Source organism: Phoenix dactylifera, chromosome 2 (assembly GCF_009389715.1).
Source record: "Phoenix dactylifera cultivar Barhee BC4 chromosome 2, palm_55x_up_171113_PBpolish2nd_filt_p, whole genome shotgun sequence".
NCBI classification, from domain to species: Eukaryota; Viridiplantae; Streptophyta; class Magnoliopsida; order Arecales; family Arecaceae; genus Phoenix; species Phoenix dactylifera.
In genome coordinates, this window is record NC_052393.1 from 7,460,819 (window position 1) to 7,473,721 (window position 12,903).

The window sequence follows — 12,903 nt, forward strand, 5'->3', positions numbered from 1 at the left end:
TGAATGAATAAGTCAAGATGCAACCCAAGCCTTGAATGAGTTAAAGTCAAGACTCATTCAAGAAGAAGAAGAAGATAATGATGATGAGACCTGAGCCTTGAAATGCTTGTGTAGGTCCACATAAATCCACACGCATCGCATCATGGACACCTACAACCGACAGCCACTTGCAAAGGTTCAAAAATTTGTCAATTAACTCGAACATGGTTCTAAACATAACCTCCTTGGAAGAGGGGAGAGATACCAACCTCCTAGGCGAAGCACTGGTAGGTGAAGCCACTTGGTACCAGAAGATGATCATGGGTGAACACCAAGCCCAGAAAATCTTTTGGTCTAATGACCTATCCCAACAAGCTGGTAGCATGAGCTGGTTTATCTTTCAAACTAACATAGAGTTTGTATCCAATCTTTATCTAGATGGTAAAGGTCTTTTTAAGAATTCAAAAATAAAAGATCTTTAACCATCAAGGATGCAAAGTACGACAAAGGATTAGAAGTTTCTCCGACAAGCAGTAGAAATCTATTAGCCATACAACTGCTGCAAAGGCTCACATTTCACTGAGTAAAACTTTGAAACTTTAATTCTTTTTTCAACTGCCGAATCACCTTGATGCTTCTTCTTTCTAGCAGCAGAACCATACATGTGGCTAGTAGCAGTCATCACTAGCAGAAGATGGTGTCACAAGTAACCATGCACGTTAGCAAATTTTTAAAGCAATGTATATGGTAGGAACAGCACCCTTGTTATAAACCCATATCTTGAAACAGCCCTCTTCATAATGCACAACTATTTATCAGCTGCATTTATAAGTGAGACTACTACATATGCATCGAGAAGCAACAATGCTTATAGATACAAGAAGTGATACTCTTAATAAGGTTTTTCTCTGCAAGAGGGGATGGGAACGATGATTCTGATCCTGCAATCTATGAGCAACGTATAGCTGTAAGAATGATTACAATACAGTGAACACTAGTTTCAACCGCTTCTGGAATGTCTCTGTTCTCTCCTTGTGTGTTGTCTTTCCTTTTACTGCAGGGCTTTTCCTCGTTTCTTGTTAGCTTAAAGTAGTCATTCTCCAAAACTACTGAACCTTGTCAAAAAAAATATAGATCAGATATTTGCGGCAATAATCCTGAATCTACTTCAGCACCAGATCCAATGCACACCCTAACAAGGACCACCTTATCATCTTGGAGCATAACATTTGAAGGAAGAACGAATCAACACCAGAGAATGGATTACGTTGGATTGGCAGCCTTCATCAGCATAAATCTTCTCCTGCCAACAGCATTTGCACTCTCTCTCAGTTTAGCAAGGTGAAGCATTCGCCTTCTTGAGGATTTCAAACCAGCTTCCTGCTCTGTTTTCTTCTCATCGTCTGAATGGGTCGGAGAATTCCCCTCCACTGACTCCACCTCTCCATCCAATTTCTCATGTTGCATTGCTTGTTTTAGACTTTCTACCACCTCTGTCATCTTTGGACGTTCTCTGGCATGCTTGGAGAGACACCTGTTAGCCAGTTTGGCAATTTCCCGAGCAGCCCTCAGAGAATACTTATTTTCGAGTCTTGGGTCCATAATCATGCTAAACTTCCTGCCCTCGACAGGAAATTGTTTCACCCAATCTAAGAGTTTCTGTTCATTTCTTGGGCGGTCTCTCTCCGTTGAGTGCCTACCAGTGAGGATCTCATACAACACCACCCCAAAACTCCATACGTCGCTCTTAGCTGTAAGATGGCCGGTCTCGACGTAGTCTGGGGCTGCATACCCATAAGTTCCCATCACCTGATCACCCCACAAAATATCATGATGACAAATGGAAGTAGGTGCATAGAGAATATATAGAAGAGAATGGTCAAGCAAAACACAGCTGCTTCAGTAAGATCTCAGCCATTAAGGACCACATTTCTAGAGCACGAAGAGTTTACCTCCTATATCCCTTAAACATGTCATGAACCGTGCGAGTCATAGAAAAACAAAATAAAGCAGAAAAGAGACATGGAAGAAGACCGAAAGCAGTTTTGCAGAGAAAGTTGCCTAAGACTCTTGCTCCAAAAACAAAAAAGAAAATAAAATAAAAGAACTTTCTTGACACTCAGCTTGTAGAGTATTTCATATTGACGACTTTAACAACTGTGGAGGCAACATATACTGAACTTGGCCTATGGGTACCTCGGGTTGAAAGGGACACTGGTAGCATCCAAAATCCACCATCTCTAGACTAATAACAGAAGAGAAGCCAGGTCATGAGACAAGGAGACCATTACAATTCCATATCCAGTAGAGTCGAGTCTAATGGTGCCTCACAGCTTCATGCCTGCACCACTCTAAACAATTTTAGTATTGCGTTAGTTACTTCAATGGCCTAGATGGTCAGTCCGAGGAGAAATGATTATGGTTTAGTTAGAGTGTCTCTTTCTGTAATAGGAGGATTGATGCAGAGAATCAGTTCTTATCCTTAAATTATTAAAAACCATGAATAGATTTCAAAAAATATTTTATACTTCAAGATGACTATGCCCAAGATTTTTGCCTGATATTGTCATGCTTTAATGAGAAAACATGTTTTTAAGATTTTTCTGAAAATTCATAAATTATTTATTGAAAAACTATAAATTCATCCACAAATTAGGTAGCCCTTTCTATATACTTAGATGTAAATAATTTTGTTTTAATTTTCCTATTATCTTAACTTGTTTCCTTACATACCAAACTTTCTCCAAATTAATGCTGTTAAAGTTTCACCATTGTCGCTTGGATGGTGAATTGACTATGTGACCAGGTCTACATAGCATTAGAAAAGGACAAGCAGGCTAGGTATGCCTTTTACTACAATGCTATTATGAACTGCAGGAGATCAGATTGTGTTTATTTGGGTCATATAATTTCCTTTCTGCTTCAATATAGCATGAGATACTAGTGACCTTTTGCAATTAGTAGAGCAAAGTTGTTGGGCATAACTAGTATCAGTTTCATCATGTTTGCTGGAGATTATGTCGCAGTCCAAGATTGCAACAAAATATAAGCTATTATATTTCAGAATGACCATGAATATAAACAAAAAATTTTGCAATGGAGGAAAGCATCTTGAGTTTTAGCATATTAGATTAGACTTTTAGTAGTCCCAATTAGGATTTTAAGGAGAAATTTGCCACATCATATTTTATACTCTAGTTACAAATATAATGGAAAGCAACAAAAAAAAAGAAGATATTTGACATAGTCCACCACCAAATTAGACATCTAGTGTATCGAATATTATCCACCTCATGTCTATGTAAGCCAAGGTATGCTGAACCAGTACCGGTAGGCATACTGGTCGCCTACCAGACTAGTTCGGACCAGTCTACATAACAGATCACGCGCGGGCGCACTGCCCACAGTGCGCGCAAGCGCGCCCACTTCCCTAGTGGGGGCCTCTTGTCTAAATCTAGATGAATCAACACCTGCAATGAAAAATAATGAAAGAAAAACTGATTGATTCGATTCCAATGATAAAAATAAAGAACAAAATACAAAAGATAAATCTAATAAGGAATCGTAAGGATCCCTTACTAGCCCAAATCCTAGAACAAAGATCTAAAGACCCAAAGATAATAGGCACAGCTGCCTCCCAAGCCTAATGGCCGACTCTCAAAGAGAAGAACAATGATCAATTTCTTAGCCTCCCCTTCATGACGCCTAAACAATGCTTAAAGAAACTCAAAACCCTAAGACAAGAAAAAGACACTAATACCCTTAAAGAGTCCTAAGCAAAGTAAAACACGACTACGTAATGAAGTCGCCCTTGTGCGGGTTGCTGATGGGGCATGCGCGCATGGGCATGGGTCACTTGACCGCTGAAGAGTCCCAAGCCTAGTGGACTAGGTTGCTGCCTTGGCGCCCACGAAGGGTTGCTGCGTGGCGCCCTTGAAGAATCCCAAGTGTGCTGGTTGTTGGTCGCTTGCATTGAAGAGTCCCGAGTGCACTAAACTTGGTTGTTATCGCACCCTTAGAGAGTCTCAACTTGACTGGAACTCGGCTGCTGGGTGGCGTGTGGAAGAGTTTGGGACTCTGCTGCTGGCGAGCCGCCAGCTGGCTGGGCGTGCGTCTGCTGATGAGCGCAGGTTCTGGCCTACGCGCAATCTGCTGATGAGCGCGCTGGTGTTGCACGCGGCTTGCGCGTGGCCTGGCTGGTGCTGAGCGCGCATGGGCGCGGATGTTGCGCACGCACTAGTCGTGCAGCTCTGGGCGTGCTGGAGCTATGGCGCGCGCGGTGCAAGTGCTACGCGCGCGCTAACCTACTGGCACGGGCCAGCTGGTGTTGTGGCGCCTGCTGGGTCTAAACGTTGTTGCTGGCTGGCCGGGAGCGCACTGCTGGGCTGGAGCTCGGGCGCGCACTGCTGGCACTCTGTGTTGGTCGGACGGGGCTAGCGTGCAGGCGTGGGCACCACACATGGGGCTGGTGCGCGCTGCTCAGGGCACACGTAGGCAACGCTAGCTGGGGCCTGCTGGTGCTGCGTGCGGCCACTATTGGACGCGCGCGGCCCTGCCGGACGCAGGCCTGGCTCACTAATGAACTTCGCTGCACTAGACCGGCTGGGACTGGATGGGTGTGCGCGTGCTGCACACAGGCTAGTGCCCGCCTTGGTTGCGCGCAGGCTAGCGCCTGCAAGTGCTACGCGAGGCCTGATGGACGCGGGCGGGCGCTGGCGGCCTGTCGTGCGGTGTGGCTAGTGCGCGTTGTGCGCTGCTGGCCTGCGCATGGCCGCGAGCTACTGTTGGGCTCTGCTGGAGCCGCACGCAGGCACTTTGCGTGGCATGCATGCGAGGCACTTCGCTGCTGCTCCCCATGACCGACACGGTGCTGACCATCCTTCAAAGACATCAACTGCCCCGAATTACCCTAGTCAAGCTTCCCCAAACCTCCTTGCGGCCAATGAATCTTGCTTGGTGTCGGCCCGCCACGGTGAAATTTGTGGGGGTCCTCATCATGCCCACAGCTCGCATGCGACGCGCTGTGACGAACCGGTTCGCACCAATTCCATCCGGTACACATCTAGTACCGGCCGATTCAGGCCAGTTCCGGCCCGGTACCGCTGGATTTCGGCCCATCTTTTAACGCCAAACTGGACTGGTCAGCGCCGGTATCGGTACCGGTTTGGTATGGGCTGAACCCACCCATACGGGCCGGTTCAGCATTCCTCAATGTAAACAATAATTATTCAACTAAATTCATTAGAATTTGTTAATATAAAAGATAAGAGGGAAACAACAGATAATGACAAAGGGAGTTATGGCTGAATATGCATGATTTCGAAACTAAATAGCTACAAATGGTTTAAGTAAATCTAGACATACCATTGTGGATACATGAGTGTTCCCTGCTGTTGGTCCTTCCCTTGCCAACCCAAAGTCGGACAGTTTTGGTTTGAATTCCTCATCTAATAGCACATTAGATGCCTTAAAATCACGATATATCACCTATTCATATAGGAAGTCATGATTAAGCAACACGGCAAGCATGGCAGAAACAATAATTCTGTTGACAAGGATACAACTAAATAAAGCACAAAATAATTGAATTTGTAATTATTAAACTTAGGTAATCCTTTGGCAACATGGCCACACCAAACTTTTTGTCATGCATGTTCAAGCAATTTCATCAGGTAGTTGGCTTCCCTAGTGGTATGATGGATGTCATTAAGAGGCTATAGCCTGAAAACAATATTTGCCACTATAATCCTTACATCGAAGGGCCTTTTAGGATTTATAGAGTGGAATACAGAAGTCTGCTATAAAAAACAATTTCATCATGGAAGGGAACAAGATAATGAAACATAGAGATATCCTTGCATGTGCTCTATCACTACTTTTGAAAGATCTTATAAAATTAAGAATGATAATGGGATCACTATCAGGTGGATATTTGGGATCCAAACTAACCTAAATGCAGTAAGGATTTTGGCATACAATCATTGATCAAGAAGGATTAAGAGATCATGAAACAAGTCCTGGATTTGATTGTATTGCAGTTTTCTATTTAGACCTACATCTATATCAAACCCTAAGCTTAAATAGATTACTAAGGAAAAAATATACATGTGATTAGATAGGTCCGATTGACAGCTCTAAAATAGATGAGATCCAAATAAGAACTAAAATGCTTTAGATATTTGCTTTCTTCATCTGTATTTAAGCAGATAGGTTCAGGATGTCTATTGGGAACTAGAATTTTAAGTTAGATTTTTATGGGTAATAGGTTATTAGGATCAACTTCACCTGCTACTTGTAATTAGAAAGCAAGAAACTATTTTTTTCCTCAAATTTATGTATGCAGTTCTATCTACTACCCATGCACCTTGACAGTCTGCATAACATTATGTGATCTTTATATGAAGGCATGTTTTCTATTATGGTAGAACAAGAGTAATAGCTGAATGAAGCAATGACTGAGTACATATTTATTGAGAAACACTCAAAACTGGCGTGACTTAAGAAAGTATATAAGAGGAAACCTGAACTTCCAAACCCTCGTGCAGATACACCAACCCTTCTGCTGCACCCAAGGCTATCTGCAGTCTTATGTTCCATGGAAGAGAAGGGTAAGCTTTATTGAATAAGTGATCTTCTAGACTCCTGTTAGGCACAAACTCGTAGACTAACAGCCTTTGGGCTCCTCTTTCACCATCAACAGCACAGTATCCAATAAGCTTAACAAGATTTGGGTGTCCAACAACTCCAAGAAACTGAACTTCTGCTAGCCATTGTTTATGCCCCTAAATGAGAGAGAGAAAGAGAGAGTTATGGAAAAAAGGAAAGAGACACTACAAGAAACCAACGACACATTGCAAATTATGGAAAAAAGGCAGGCTCGGCAAAGAGCAGCTATATTAAGGCCTGTGATTAGTGCTATGAGATTGTAACAGAAAGCTCAAGTAAACAAACAGGTCAAAGTTTCATTTATGATACTTTATTTACAAATCTTTGAAGGAAATATAAAATTTCACCAATTCAATGGACTGGCAGAGTTTTTACAAAAAAATTGCAATATGAAAAATATATATTCTCAAGAATGATACTACCGTTAAATTCAAACATCTAGTCTGTCCAAATAATTAAAAGAATTTGACACAAAACTAAAATCTACCAGAATCAATATTAAACTGCTTTTGTACTGATCAGGAATCAAAATTATAAATGTTAAAAGAATTCCCAGATGCATTTGTTCTCTTAAGACTCATATTTGTGCATGTATTTCAGATATCAGAGCTTCAAATCAAAAAAATTTCTTAATCTTGTGACCTTATCACAGTTCTTTTGCTAATGACCAGCCAAATGGAATGTAAAATTTGAATTTAGCCTGACCACACTCAGTGTCACATCCAATCCTAAGAGCCTTGCACCTCCTATAGTGTATAACCTTCTCCCGGTCATCCTTCACTTGGTTTTCCCATTGATGATCATTCGTTTTTCTCAAATCTATGAACATGATGACAATATTCTCAGAATTTTTGAATAAAACATGAATTATTATTGACTTTTTCCTTGGCTGAACTGTTCTCCGAATTGTTCTTAACAAATGAATGGATTGAGAATTATTCTATTTTTACAAATTCCACACATATTTTATGGTTTATTCATGAATTGTTCACAAATAATTTAAGAAACCTTTATAGATTACAAATTAATGATGATATATGTCGATGGTAATGTTTTTTTTTTTGCTATTTTTCTGCTCACCAATGTTTAAAATTTAATTCTTCACGAATTATACACATATTTTATGGTTCATTCATGAATAGTTCACAAATAACTTAAAAGACCTTTATGGATTACAGATTAATGATGGCATATGTTGATGCTCATTCTTTTGTTATTTGTTTCTTGTCTCGGACATGATTGTTTGCATCTGAATCTTAATTCTTGTTATATTTTCTAATATTTAGTTATTTGAACTCATTCCGAACTTTTGACAAGTTCTCTGTGTTTTTACCGAACTCCAAGTCTTTACCAGTTTACCTCTAACTAAATTGTTCCCAAACACCAAACTTGGGACCTATGGCCATGAATAGATGTCATACAATCATTGCAAATAAATTTTCCAGCATGATAGCAATGCCCTACTTGAGACTATGCAACCCTTATGTTGAATAGTATTCTCCGGTAACGTTTTGAAACTCACTTGACCCAGACCGGTTGACTTTTTCAACTCATTATTCATAGGCCATCATGGATTGGGCAGTGTTGGATATGTTCTACACCCAGGTTTCACCACAAACCACCTGCAACAGAAATCCAGAGCTGTCGGACCATTTAAACATCCCAGATTGGCTGGCTGAAAAGAATTTAAAAGACAAATCAATTGTGGAGTCCTATCTCCCAACGCCCGATACGCAAATCCCTAAACCACCTCTTCTAACCCATCTGCTAACCTTGCTCACCGTAACTGGGCCAAACATGATCACTTCATGGCAGCTGTTGCTGTTGCCCGGTAGAACCTAAGGCCTTACTGCTCTTTTCTCTCTTGCTCTTTGGTTCTCTGTCTACCTAATCATCAAGGCCTCTGTTACTTGATGGCAGCCTTGAAGGATAAATAAGGGACGCTGATAGAAGAATCTAGGTTGGGTCGTCCTTGGACCAACTTTTTGGCTGAGCTGCTAATAGGCCAAGCATCAAGGAATGATAGACCCCTAGCAAATTACTGATGCTACTGCCATCCTCACCGGCCTTGTGAAACAGACAAACTGACACCATATTCAAAATTGCTGCCCTCTAGTATTACAACAGCGACATTGGCCTGTAGACGCATCCCAGGTTGAGCATGATGGTACAAGGTGGATGTCACCCTTGGCAGGGTCAAGAGGGAAAGATGTTGAACTTGAAGTATGGTTTGCAGGACGGGGAGAGTTGAAATGTTTGGGGGGAAGTGGTGGGGTGGGGGGATGCGAGTGAGAAGAGAATTGGAGAAGGATAATGCAGAGGGTTATAGGCGAAGGGAGGCCAATTCAGCAGATGTACCACAGTTGACCCACAGCTCAAACGTAACCCAGTGAACCTATCATCAAGATGGATTGGTGGCCAGGTTACTAATCAACAGAAATATCTAGGGTGGTTTAGAATCCTACATTTTTATAGAATATTCAAGAATCATATTTATATGTTTAAAGCATGCCCATACATTATATAAAACAGCTTTGATTTGCACTTTACAACAAGTTTAATAGACAGCTGCGTCTTAACATGTCAATTGTGGATCTCTCATCAAACATATCTTTTAGTGCCACCCAAGTGTCGGCATGGACCAGCAATTGGTTGGAAGAGGCATGATATCAAACACTTCAATCCTTTGTTCAATATCTCTTTTCTCTTTGAGAAGAATCCTTATTCAATATCTTATGCAGTCTCATTTACAAGGTTCATTACAGACTCGGAGGAGCTAGCTCGCCAATAAGAACATGATTCATGAAGCGGAAGTTAGTACTCCCCTTCTGAAGATTGTCAGTGCCTCAAAGTCAAATATGCAGCAGCACAAATCATTGAAATACCAAAGGGTCCATCCTCTAGATCTTAGATTCTTGAGGCAGTAATTTCCACAGTTTTCATATCTGGATACCTATTCATTCTTGTAGCTTCTTAGCATGCCCTTCGTGTTATTTTATCTTCATAGTTTGATGATAAAAGGTATCCCCAATGCAACAAGAGAATTATATAACAACAAGCATTTGACATGATTTACTAGATAAGTGCCAGTTTTATGATATTATTCAATGTTATACCAATTATATAAAGTAACCTTCAATGTAACCAGAGGGATCAAATTTGAATCAGTATATAAACGATGGCAAGTTAAGAGCATCTTGTATGTGATAAGAAGGCTATCAGACTCAAGATAGCCTTATCCTTAATCAACGGCACTTAAGTTGATGATGATAATCACTATCTATTACAAGCATGAATAGAGCGAAGAGTGAAACTGAATCTCATCCAGAATTCTAATAAATACAACATATACAAACCAAACACTCACAAAGCAGCTAACCGTGCAATCAAAGCACGAGAGACTGCAATAGACATAGCTAGACATATCAGCCAACGATCGCATTTAATATAGTCATAAATTTTTTTGGTTTTGCTTAATACGTTGGTTGCCATGAAAGCAGACCAACCAAATCTGGTTAATTTTTATTGTTGGTACCATCCAACAAAATCATGAATTTCCCTAACAAGTCTCCTTTATACTGTTCTTTTCTAATGACTCCGTTTTTACTCAAAATCCTTTTGATTTCTACTTTTTCCAGAGGGAAATATGGTAGATTTCATTGCCCATCATTGACCGTGAAAGGTCTTGCGCGGATCTTATATCTGAGGAGCGGATGCAGCAGGTTGGACTTCCTGGGATTTCAGAGTTTGGAAATACAACAACTATCTCGCATTAAAAAAAAATCAGAGAGACCATCCATTTATCTACCTTCCATCCCTTTTTTTCTGTATTTTTTTTTTTACTTTTTTGTACAGAGAGAAATCAAAGCACTATGAATAATAGTTGAAAAACATCCAATTTTCATCAATTGCAACTACTTAACTATTTCCTTAATTGCTATTTGTTGTAAATCAAAACAAGAATCAAGAGACATCAATACCTGCAAGCCATTTGGATTAAGTTTTTTCACCGCTACGGCAATATTATCTCCCTTCCCATCAGGAGGCTTGATCCAACCTTTGTACACACTTCCGAAACCACCCTCCCCAATCTTGAGCAGCCTGCTAAAATCGTTAGTAGCATTCCTGAGCTCCTTGAGCTCAAAAACACGCAGATTGTGGGCCCTTTCCTCATACAACTCCGGGATGCTGCGCTGTGAGGAGACCGAGCCTGAGGACTTGCTCTGCCGCTTCGCAGCACCCGAATCCTCCGACCTGCTTCCACCGTTGTTTGCAGTCGACGACGAGACAGGCACCGAGCCAGTGGTGGGCGAAGATTTCGGCTGCTTCCGGCCTTTGAATTTCTCTTTCAAGTAAAAGAAACACCTCATTCTTCGAAGGAGGGTGGTGAGCGTCACCGCTCAACAGTTTATGGCGATCTCTTTTCCATTGGGATGACTGCACGTTATATGGAGCAAGAAGAGAAGATCAGAGTTTGACGCAAGGAAGAGGAAAAGAACAGAGAATCAAGGTGAAGAGACCAAAAAAAAAGGACGAAAAGGGAAGAAAAATGGGAACTTTATGACAATCGAGGTTGGAAAACAGAGTCATAAGGAGAAGGTAACGGAAATGAAGGAAACCCGGATAGAAAACGAAAAAAAAAAAAGGAGAGTTCAAGAAGATTAGACGGATATGCCGATTGGAAGTGGGCAAATATTAGAGATTAAAACAAAGAACGATCAAAAAGATTAAAAAAAAAAAAGAGATCTCCAAAAAAAAACAGCAGTAATTCAAGCGAGTAAAGCGATAAGGAAACCAAGATTCAAAAAGATCGCGAGCAGCTTAAAATAAATAATTGAACAAATTCGATGAAGTAGAGAGAGAGCAGAGGAACAAAGAGAAGCCAGAACACGCTAAGGAGGAAGGGTGGAACAGTAAAATACTCTATCCAACGGCGCAGAATCCGCTGAAAGAGAGAGGAGAGGAAAAAAGGATTAGCTTTGAATACTTCTCGAAAACTCCATCCTTTTTTTTTTTTATTCACCTGCTTCAATTTGGTCTCCTCCGTAACCCAACGCGCGCTTTGGGCTACCCCTGCCTCTCCTTCTCCCCAGCGTCCCTTTCTCTTCACCCACCGCAACTCGACAGCTTGAGAGAGGACTTGGAAAGCTCTGACCTCGTTGGTCTCCTATCCCCTCTCCCTCTCTCTATAGACTACCGACTGCTGAGTTTCCTCCAAGACCCCACAAGGAAACCTCTCCCGTGAGTCCTTTCTCTCCCCCCGGCTCTTTTCCATTCTATCGTGACAGCATTCGCCAAAGAAATGATGAAATTTTTCACCTTGTTTTCTCCAATTCCCCCCCTCCTCTTTGGGTTTTAAGGGAGAGGGAAGGACGCAAGGACGCAAAGGTGGCTCCTTTTTTATGCGAATCGATGGTTTAGAATGGGCTTAACAAGAAGGCGAGAGTTTGATACATAGAAGGCATATAAACGCACAGCCAAAGCCAAGCTGGGCAAAAAGAATCCAACTTCTTTAACTACTACCAACGCCAATAGCCTTCCTCTCTCTAGTGTATTGAGTCTTGAGACCAACATTGGGCTTGGATGGGAATATAATAATGATGGTGTTTAAGCCGTTTCATTTCTGGTTGATGTCATTTAACACATGATGGATTTAAATGGAGGTCGAGAGCTAAGTTTTCTTGATCCATTAACATAAGGGGTTTTTGGTGGTGTCCACCGCAGGAAGGCATGAGTAGTGCTACTATATTATTTTGAGAAATCCATGGAATGGGCTGAAAGGGAATCTTAAAGTGCCAGTGAAAGCAAATTGAGTGGCTCTCAATTGATTTCACATTGACCTGACGGCGAATCAAATTTTGGAGTGCCAATTTGTGTTCTGGGTCCGCATTTAATAAAATTGCTCCATTAGAATACCATCATGAATTCCAAATATAGAATTAGCCTTTTTCGCATGCGAGGATAAGACAGCATACATATTCGACCCTTTCTAGACTCGTCACCTTTTTATCGAATCAAGATTTTCCAATGAATCCAAGTGGGAACCATGACGCAACAAGAGCTTGAAACATTTTGCTAGGGGAAGAAGAAGCCAAATAGCTTCATAAAAAGACTCATTTAAGATCAACCATGTTACCTCTATAGCGTTCGATGTTGCTCAAATGGTATCATCTCTTGCCGCTTAGATAAAAGGTAACAAATATAAGATAGAGAATGGGATTAGCTCCTCCAAATAGCAAAAAAAAAATGAAGAAAAAT

General features: G+C 41.3%; 1 protein-coding gene across 4 annotated transcripts; it reads right to left on the minus strand.

Annotated features, from left to right (window-relative positions):
• Positions 1-674: 674 nt before the first annotated feature.
• Positions 675-12,065, minus strand: LOC103710766 (probable serine/threonine-protein kinase PBL19). 4 transcript variants are annotated; one of them, XR_003386394.2, is made up of 6 exons: positions 11,669-12,061; positions 10,626-11,082; positions 6,501-6,761; positions 5,344-5,466; positions 1,186-1,788; positions 675-1,088 (listed from the first exon to the last, which is right to left on the minus strand). XR_003386394.2 is itself a non-coding variant. In XM_017843706.3 (5 exons), exons 2-5 carry the CDS (start codon positions 11,013-11,015, stop codon positions 1,243-1,245), a joined length of 1,320 nt encoding a protein of 439 aa, XP_017699195.2. In that variant the 5' UTR covers positions 11,016-11,082; positions 11,669-12,060; the 3' UTR covers positions 675-1,242. The 4 variants fall into 4 exon arrangements, 3 of the variants coding, with proteins under 3 accessions (XP_017699195.2, XP_017699196.2, XP_038975394.1); XM_017843706.3 differs by having other exon boundaries at positions 675-1,788; positions 11,669-12,060; XM_017843707.3 differs by lacking the exon at positions 11,669-12,061 and adding an exon at positions 11,568-11,660 and having other exon boundaries at positions 675-1,788.
• Between the last annotated feature and the right edge of the window lie 838 nt (positions 12,066-12,903).